Raw genomic sequence first — 9866 nt, 5'->3', positions numbered from 1 at the left:
ATCACAAAGTATATCATAGATATACAAACCAATCATTTTGTAAGCTATCTGTAAGCTATACCATTCAGAAGTGTAAGCCTGGTGAGGCTAATAATACATAGAAGAAAAAAGGCTATTGTAAGAAGTATTCAATAAAGGATAATCTCACAGGGTGTGGGGACTGGACTAACCAAGTTGGTGAACCAGGATAAGTTTTCTTGTGTTCTTTATTTATTGTCCTTTATTCATATTATTCACAACTATACTTTATCACACACTTTAACACCAATTACTTAAAACCTCTAAAGTTATTACTAATCTTTTTCTTCTGATTAAAGGCAACTTTTTAAATACTTAGATAAATTTTAAAAGGGACACAATCCAACCCCCCTTGTTGTGTCATACCTTATTCCATCAATTGGTATCAGAGCTACGGGCTCTGAATATACAGAACACTTAACCGTGTTAGAGTTAATCGATCAAACAGGAAATGACTGATACAAAGTTTATAGCTGAAGGAGGATCATCACACGGGCCTCCTTACTTTAATGGTTCTGACTACTACTACTGGAAAGGTAAGATGAGATTGTTTCTACTATCTCAAGATAACAACATGTGGTCTGTGGTTGAAAATGGCAACTACACTCCAATGACTACTGCAACAGACACAGTTGCGTCAGTTCCAAAAACTCAGTCACAATGGACAAAAGAAGAAAACGACAAGGTACTACTAAACTATAAAGCTCAATTTATATTATCATGTGCTCTTAGCAGGGAAGAATATGACCGGATAGAGGAATGCACAACTGCCAAAGAAATCTGGGATGCTCTCAAAATACATCATGAAGGAACAAATCATGTTAAAGAAGAAAGAATTGATCTAGGAGTCAGGAAATTTGAAACCTTCGAAATGAAGGAAGAAGAAACCATAGATGAAATGTTCTCCAGATTCACTGTAATTGTCAATGAACTTAGATCACTTGGTAAAGCTTATACTGCTCATGAAAGAATCAGAAAAATTCTAAGATGTCTCCCAAAAATTTGGAGACCTATGGTAACAGCTATATCACAAGCAAAAGATCTAAAGATTCTACAAGTTGAAGAACTTATAGGATCTCTTCGTGCTCATGAAGGTATCCTCAATGAAGATAAACCACAAATAAAAGGTAAAATGATAGCTCTTAAAACCTCTCAAAATTCTGCATCTAAAATCACCACTTCACAAGGAACAACTGAAGAAGATATCGGATTTCTATCCGAGGATGAAAATGATCTGGCTTTAATCTCTAGAAGAATTCAACAAATGATTTTAAAAAGGAATCAAAACAGAAAATCATTTCAACCCAGGAAAGAATACCAAAAACCTGAGATTGATAAAAGCAAGATTACATGCTATGGATGCAACAAACTTGGACACTTTAAAACAGAATGTCCACTCAAAACTCATAGGAACTTCTCCTCTAAAAAATCCATGCTTGCACAATGGGATGACTCAGAGAACTCTAACTCTGAAGCCGAAGATGAGGAAGCCAACTTATGCCTGATGACTAACTCCGACTCTGAAGAGGTAAATACACTAAACTATTGTTATACCTGCAAAGAAATAGGAATTCTATTCGATAATTTATTAGAAGATTCAAATATCTTAACTCAGAAATGTTTCTTTCAAAAAGAACAGATTCACACTCTTAAAACTGAAAAAGAAGATCTAATAAAATCCAACCTAAAACATTTAGAAACCATTAAGGAGTTACAAAAGGCATATTCTTGTTTGTCATTACATCAGAAAGTTATTAATGAAAAAATCAAACCTCTTAACAATCAAGATAAATTGAAAATCTTGAAAATCAAGTAGAAACTCTTACTAAAGATATAACCTCCTTTGTAAAATCTACTGAAACATTTCAAAAAATAATGGGATCTCAATCAGGGGTCTTTGATAAAGCTGGCTTAGGATTTAAACAATCTGAAAATCAAATGATATATGAAAAATTTTTCCTTCCAAATAAAAATAGAACTAAAATCCAAATAAAAGAAAAAAATATTTTAAAAGAGAAAAATATTACCAAACCAAAATGTTGTTATTGCAAGAAAACAAATCATCTTGAAAAACATTGTTATTTCAAAAAGAAAACCACTATATCAAAAGATCATATTTCTAACAACAAAGGACCCAAAGAAATATGGGTACCTAAAAGGCTACTAACGCATAATGCAGGAATGTCTTCTGATTCTCAAGAAAAAGCCTTGGTACTTGGACAGTGGCTGCTCAAGACATATGACTGGAGATAGGGAAAGTTTTGTATCTTTCAAAAATAAAGAAGGAGGAACTGTAACCTTTGGAAACAATGATAAAGCAAAAATCAAAGGTATTGGTTCCATAGGTAAAAAAGGTAATATCTTTATAAACAATGTGCAATATGTGGAAGGATTAAAACACAACCTTCTTAGCATTAGTCAACTATGTGATGATGGCTATGAAGTTAGTTTTAATCAAAATTCATGCATTGTAAAAATCCCATCTTCTGACAAAATTCTTTTTCTAGGAAAAAGGTACAAAAATCTTTATACATTTTATTTAGATGATCTTTCATCTGAATCTTGCTTTTTATCTAAGGAAAAGGATAAGTGGCTATGGCACAGAAGATGTGGTCATACAAGTATGAAAAATATTTCAACACTTTCAAAATTAGATCTTGTTAGAGGTCTTCCCAAACTTAATTTTGAAAAAGACTCAATTTGTGAAGCTTGCATAAAAGGCAAACAGGTCAAAAGTAGTTTTCATTCAAAAAATATTGTGTCAACACACAAACCCTTGGAACTCCTTCATATTGATTTGTTTGGTCCTGTAAAAACTTCAAGTCTAAGTGGGAAAAGATATGGCTTTGTCATTGTTGATGATTTCTCAAGGTACACATGGGTACTTTTCTTAAAAAATAAAGATGACTCTTTTGAAGCATTCAAAATCTTTTGCAAAAAAGTTCAAAATGAAAGAAACTCAAATATTGTTGCTGTAAGAAGTGATCATGGAGGAGAATTTGAAAATATTTCCTTTAAAACCTTCTTTGATGAAAATGGTATATCTCACAATTTCTCCTGTCCAAGAACACCTCAACAAAATGGTGTTGTAGAAAGGAAAAATAGAACTTTACAAGAAATGGCTAGAACTATGATAAATGAATCAAATGTTGAAAAATATTTCTGGGCTGAAGCTATCAATGCTTCTTGCTATGTTTTAAATAGAGTAACCATAAGGAAAATCTTGAAGAAAACTCCCTATGAACTATGGAAAAATAGAACTCCAAATATTTCATATTTTCATATCTTTGGATGCTATTGCTATATTCTTAACAACAAAGATTCTCTAGGAAAATTTGATTCAAAATCTGACAAAGGCATCTTTCTTGGTTATTCCTCAACATCAAAAGGTTACCGAATTTACAATTTGAAAAATCAATGTGTAGAAGAAAGCATGCATGTTATGTTTGATGAACTAAATGTTGCAGCTTTAGAAAATTCTCACGAGGATGAAGTAACCGATTTAGAAGCAATTCCTAACACTCAATCAACAGATACAAGCAACACTATGAACATTATCCAAGAAGCTAAAAACAACTCTGAACAACCTACAGCAAATCCTCCGAAAGGATGGAAAAGTGTAACTGATCATCCTCATGAACAAATAATAGGAGACACCTCTGATCAGGTAAGAACTAGAAATTTCTTTAAAGATAACTCTAATAACATGGCAATGATATCTCAGGTAGAACCAAAGAATATCAATGAAGCATTAAAAGATGAATCTTGGATGGAAGCCATGACAGAAGAATTATCTCAGTTTGAGAAAAGCCAAGTTTGGAAACTAGTTCCTTACCCTCAAGATAAAACTATTATTGGTACAAGATGGGTGTTCAGAAATAAACTTGATGAAAATGGAAAAGTAATTAGAAACAAAGCTAGACTCGTAGCTCAAGGTTATAATCAACAAGAAGGTATAGATTATGATGAAACATATGCACCCGTGGCAAGGTTAGAAGCTATTCGAATTCTTTTAGCATATGCTGCTCATAAAAATATTAAACTTTTTCAAATGGATGTAAAAAGTGCATTTTTAAATGGGTTCCTAAACGAGGAAGTATATGTTCATCAACCACCTGGTTTTGAAAAACATTCTCATCCTAATCACGTTTTTAAACTAACAAAAGCATTATATGGTCTTAAACAAGCTCCTAGAGCTTGGTATGAAAGACTTAGTATTTTTCTCATTAAAAATGATTTTCTCAGAGGAAAAATTGATACAACTCTTTTCAAAAAATCACACAAAAATGACTTACTAATAGTTCAAGTTTATGTTGATGACATCATATTTGGGTCAACAAATGAAAAAATGTGTGATGATTTTTCAAAACTGATGCAAAGTGAATTTGAAATGAGTATGATGGGTGAACTCAACTTCTTTCTGGGTTTACAAATAAAACAACTCAAAAATGGCATTTTCATATGTCAAGAAAAATACATTAAAGATTTATTAAAAAAATTTGGAATGAATGAAGCAAAAATTATGGTAACACCTATGCATCCCTCTTCAAATCTTGATAAAGATGAACAAGGACTATCTGTATCAGAAAAAGAATATCGAGGTATGATTGGTTCATTATTATATTTAACTGCCAGTAGACCTGACATTGTCTTTTCAGTAGGTCTTTGTGCACGTTTTCAAACTGACCCTAAGGAATCACATTTGACTGCTGTCAAACGCATATTTCGATATCTCGTTGGTACCACTGACATTGGCCTATGGTATGAAAAAGGAAATCACATCAACTTAATAGCTTACTGTGATGCTGATTATGCTGGAGATAAAATAGAAAGAAAAAGTACAAGTGGAGCCTGTCAATTCCTAGGACAAGCTCTTATTACATGGTCTTGCAGAAAGCAAAATACAATTGCTTTATCAACAACTGAAGCAGAATACGTGTCTGCTGCAAATTGCTGCTCACAAATTTTATGGATAAAAAATCAACTGGAAGACTACTCACTTCAATACTCCAAGGTATCAATTTTTTGTGATAATACCAGTGCTATAAACTTGTCAAAAAATCCTATTCAACACTCGAGATCTAAACACATTGAAATAAAACATCACTTTATAAGAGATCACGTTCAGAAAGAAAACATAGAACTCATTTTTGTAGATACAAACAATCAATTAGCAGATATTTTCACCAAACCTCTAGTAGAAGATAGATTTAATTTTCTAAAGTCAAAATTATCCATTATCAAAATACCTAAGTAAAAATAGCACTCCCTTATTTTTCCTTTACCTATTAAAAAAATAATAAAATATTAAACAATTTTCTTTTTTAAATATAAATAATTCTGCTATTACTAGTATATATATTTTTTCCTTTACCTATAATAAATTAAAAAAAAAAATTTTCTTCTATTAATAATATATATATTAGGATTTCAATTGCTGATATTAAGAGTTGCCAATCTAAAATCACGTGTCTGACTTTGTCCTTCTCGGTTCTCCATACTCCTTCATCATTACACAAAAATCTGCCTTTTTCCTTACCAATCAAATCAGCACACTCTCTACCAACTTCCCATCAAATCAGTGTTCTTCCCAAAGCTTTCAAATGATTCATCTTCTTCTCTCTTAAACCCTTCAAATGGTATTCAAAATTACCACATATATTGTACCCTTTGCTGATACCATTTCCACGCTCTCTTCCAAAACACAAAAAAAAATCTCCATGGAAAAACCACCCACCAAGCGCCGCACCACCACCACTCGACAAAAATCAACCATGAAATCTACTGATTCTCGTCCAACTCCCACCACTCCCACTCGTCGCTCAACACGACATGCAAACACCTCTCATAATCCCACTCCATCTGAGCAAACTACGGAAGAATCTCAAAACCCTAATCTTCATCTTCCCTCAACCCAGATCGTTTCTGCTCCTCAACCCACCAAACCATCCTCCTCACACGTTTCCACTCAATCAAGCGAAGGAACCTCTCTTGTCTCTTCGTCTTTCCAAGCCTATGACCATCCATCTGAAATCTCAACAAAAGAATTCATCTCTGATGATGATGTTCGTTCTCTCTATAACGAAAAATGGCGTTCACTCCCTATCGTGGCCGGCAAAACCGTCAACTTGGATAGTTACTCTATCTGGGGTTACGACATAAACGAGCTTGCAATAGCTACAGGTTGGACTAACTTTCTCCAACTCTGTGATGTCTTCTACCCTAGACTAGTTAGAAATTTTTTTTGCTGCTATAGAAGCCTCTGAAAGTGATACACAGCTAATCTCATCTGTAAAGGGTCGTCAAATAACCCTAACCCCAGAGCTCCTTTGCGACATTTTGCATGTCCCAAACAATGGACTTCATCTCTTTAATGATGAATGGCCCTCATCTTATGACCTAGACATTGAATCCTACAGACTCTCCATCACCAAACATCAAACTGACCGTTTTGTGTCTGCCAACCTTGAACCCCTCAGCCATATCATTCATAACTTCTGCATTCACACTATCCTTCCAAGAAAAGGAAGTATGGAACGAGTCACTGATAAAGACCTACTTGTCATCTATCATTTCTCAAAGAAAACTCCTCTCAATATAGGATATTTGGTGCTCAACTATATCAAACACACTGGTCTTAGAGCAAGAAGCGCCCCTTATGGTATGCTTCTTACCAAAATATTCAAGCATTTTAATGTTCCTCTGGATGATGAGGACTCCTTCGAGATCAACAAAATACTGGATGCCTCCAAGCTGAAGCGCATGAAAATTCCTTCACTCAAGCGTGCACCATCACCTAAACCTGAGGCCAAATCAAAATGCAGGCGTCTTGTTAAGCAATATGCTCCAACTGAACCTTTAACAACAGGTACTGAATCTCCTAACTCTCCAAACAGCCTGACCACAAATTCTCCCATTCCACTATCTGTGGCTCTTCCAAACACTGCTGACCTAGAATCCCCACAAAAGTCCTCACCAATCTCTCCTCATGCCTCTAAATCTGTATCTCCAAACCCAAAGGAAACAAATAAACAATCTCCTGTAACCACACAATGCATTGACCTCACATCTACATCACCAATCCCAGTAGAATCCCCACCACAAACGGTTGTCATCACTCAAGCTCCAGCTTCTCTTCAAACTGAAACTATCCCAAATGTTTCAAGTCCTCCAACTCTGGAGACTTCTAACACTGACATGATCAACATTTTCGCTCTTGAAAACCTTCTCTCAAGTCCTCCTAATGCTTCAGCTTATCAACCACCCTCACCAATATCTCCTCACACTCCTGCTTCAGCTCAGCTGTCCTCACTCATATCCATGCTTGAGGCTGAATTATTAACTCCACCCACTTCAAATCAACAAACTTCAATTATTCCCCATGTTGCCACATACACTTCTCCTACTATGACAACAAATCCTCTCTCCACGACCTCACCTCTGAATTCTCCAAATTCCTACAAAGAACCTTCTCCTAGAAGAATCCAACTCTCCTCCATCAATCATACTGACTCTGATGATCTTACTGCTCAGATCGAAGCATTCTTTAATAACTCCAGTCAGCCACCTGAACAAACTGATCCTACAGAATCACACGCTATGCCTTCTGTTCCACCACTTGATCCTTATGTTTTCCAATCAAACTCCCCAATATTTTCTTCTCCAAAGGAAGATGATGTTAACTCTTTTAACGTTCAAACACTGCTTGCTCCAAGGTATGACTCGTCACCTCCAAGAAACACCACTAATAATTCAAATACCCTTCCTCAAAATCCCATTGCATCCATCACATCCTCATTCTTTAATAATTTCCCCAGCATTGGTAATCGTCCTCCAGTTTATCCTCGATCTGCAACCTCATCTGAAACGGTTAACCCCCATCAGGGCGTCAACCTTCGATCATTTACAGCTCTCCAAAAGCAGTTAATGGCTTACCAAAAATTCTGGATTGATTATGTCACTAAACAAGTATGCCCGAGGTTTCCAGGAATGCCTCCTCCGGATCCCTCTCAGATTCAGTTTCCATTTCTGCCATTATCTTCTGAGGCAACATCTGATGATGAACCATCTGGTTCTTAATCTTCTCGTCCTCTTTCTTTTGGTGCCCCCTTTCTTTTTGTATGTTTGACAAAAGGGGGAGAACAAGCTTTGACCAAAGCTTTGTCTTGTTTGAGTTCTTTGTACTTTATTTATCTTTAGTTCACTAGGACTTTGCATTATATTTAGCAGTAGTCCTCTAGGATCTTTTTGTGTTTGTGTATCAAAATATTGATGTAAATCAATTAATATATTGTTCCTCAAACATTAATCAAAAACTGCTATCTAATCAACATGTGTTTCAAATGCTGTTAAAATTATTTACTATATATGAACTAACATTGAGGGGGAGCATTTGCCCTTTCAAAGTATACATCTTTTCAGGGGGAGTTTCAAAGTCCTTACTCAAAGAAATTAAAATAAAAAGTTTGTCACCATTCAAAAAGGGGGAGAATGTTGAAACATATTCTGTTAATGTTTTGAATATTACAAACTATTTTATCTAAAGAAACTCCAAAGTGATTTCATCAATTAATCATCTAAATAATTTATGGTCTCTATCAAACAAAGAGTTAAAATGATGATTCAAGATTGAGCTGACAAAGAACAAAGCTTTAAGAACATATGGATTCTCAGAAGTTCAATAAGTTACTCTTTAGAATTATGGTCGCAGAGTTACTCTTCAGAATGACAGTCCCAGAGTTACTCTCCAGAATTATGGCCCCAGAGTTACTCTCCAGAATTATGGTCCCAGAGTTACTCTTCAGAATTATGGCCCTAGAGTTACTCTCAAAGAATCACGGTCCCAGAGTTACTCGTCCCAGAGTTACTCGTCCCAGAGTTACTTGTTCCAGAGTTACTCGTCCCAGAGTTACTCCTCCAGATTTACTTTGCCAAGAATAAGTCTTTGTTGAAATGGTCAAATGTCAGAACTTGCATATTGTCAGCAGTACCAAGTCAAGCCAATACCAAGTCCTACAAAGACAAAGCTGCCAGCACTTCTCATGAGAAACTCTCGGCACTTCCTTCTCACTTTGCTTTGCTCTATAAATACAAGGCTTATGCTTCATTCTCAGTACCGAAAATATCCACAAGCATACAAAGAAAACCAAAGTCTTTATTCACAAAGCAATCATACTCTCTATATATTATCTTTAGCTCTCACTACCATATAGTGATCAAAATATATTAAGAGTTATCATACACATTCTAATTTAAATACTCACTGCCATATGGAGAGTATTTAGGAATTTATTGTAAACCTCCAAAGATCACAAAGTATATCATAGATATACAAACCAATCATTTTGTAAGCTATCTGTAAGCTATACCATTCAGAAGTGTAAGCCTGGTGAGGCTAAGAATACATAGAAGAAAAAAAGGCTATTGTAAGAAGTATTCAATAAAGGATAATCTCACAGGGTGTGGGGACTGGACTAACCAAGTTGGTGAACCAGGATAAGTTTTCTTGTGTTCTTTATTTATTGTCCTTTATTCATATTATTCACAACTATACTTTATCACACACTTTAACACCAATTACTTAAAACCTCTAACGTTATTACTAATCTTTTTCTTCTGATTAAAGGCAACTTTTTAAATACTTAGATAAATTTTAAAAGGGACACAATCCAACCCCCCTTGTTGTGTCATACCTTATTCCATCATAGACCACATATAGCTACATTGATGATGCCTTAAGCCTTAGATTTGTCTTTGTATTATTGAGGGCTGGATCCTAGCGATCGCCTTGTTTTATCTATTTTTTGAGTTAATGCAAATTTTGATTAAAAAGAAACACATGGAAAAAA

At 35.0% G+C, this 9866-nt stretch overlaps 2 protein-coding genes across 2 annotated transcripts; both read left to right on the top strand.

Moving 5' to 3' along the window:
• Positions 1-469: 469 nt before the first annotated feature.
• On the top strand, positions 470-1834 carry LOC131605190 (uncharacterized). The gene has a single exon (XM_058877578.1). It carries the CDS (start codon positions 470-472, stop codon positions 1832-1834), a length of 1365 nt encoding a protein of 454 aa, XP_058733561.1.
• Positions 1835-5738: 3904 nt separating this feature from the next.
• LOC131605189 (uncharacterized) lies at positions 5739-8097 on the top strand. Its single transcript, XM_058877577.1, has 2 exons — positions 5739-6201; positions 6275-8097. Exons 1-2 carry the CDS (start codon positions 5739-5741, stop codon positions 8095-8097), a joined length of 2286 nt encoding a protein of 761 aa, XP_058733560.1.
• The last annotated feature ends 1769 nt before the right edge of the window (positions 8098-9866 follow it).

Source organism: Vicia villosa, linkage group LG5 (genome assembly GCF_029867415.1).
Source record: "Vicia villosa cultivar HV-30 ecotype Madison, WI linkage group LG5, Vvil1.0, whole genome shotgun sequence".
NCBI lineage: Eukaryota > Viridiplantae > Streptophyta > Magnoliopsida > Fabales > Fabaceae > Vicia > Vicia villosa.
The sequence above is the reverse complement of the archived record's forward strand: the minus strand, read 5'-3'. Positions and strand labels throughout refer to the sequence as shown.

Excerpts from the sequence above, each read along its gene's own strand:
- LOC131605190 (XM_058877578.1), top strand. The coding sequence starts at position 470 with ATGACTGATACAAAGTTTATAGCTGAAGGAGGATCATCACACGGGCCT.
- LOC131605189 (XM_058877577.1), top strand. The coding sequence starts at position 5,739 with ATGGAAAAACCACCCACCAAGCGCCGCACCACCACCACTCGACAAAAA. Across the intron at positions 6,202-6,274 it reads CGAGCTTGCAATAGCTACAG|AAGCCTCTGAAAGTGATACA; the intron begins GTTGGACTAACT and ends TTGCTGCTATAG.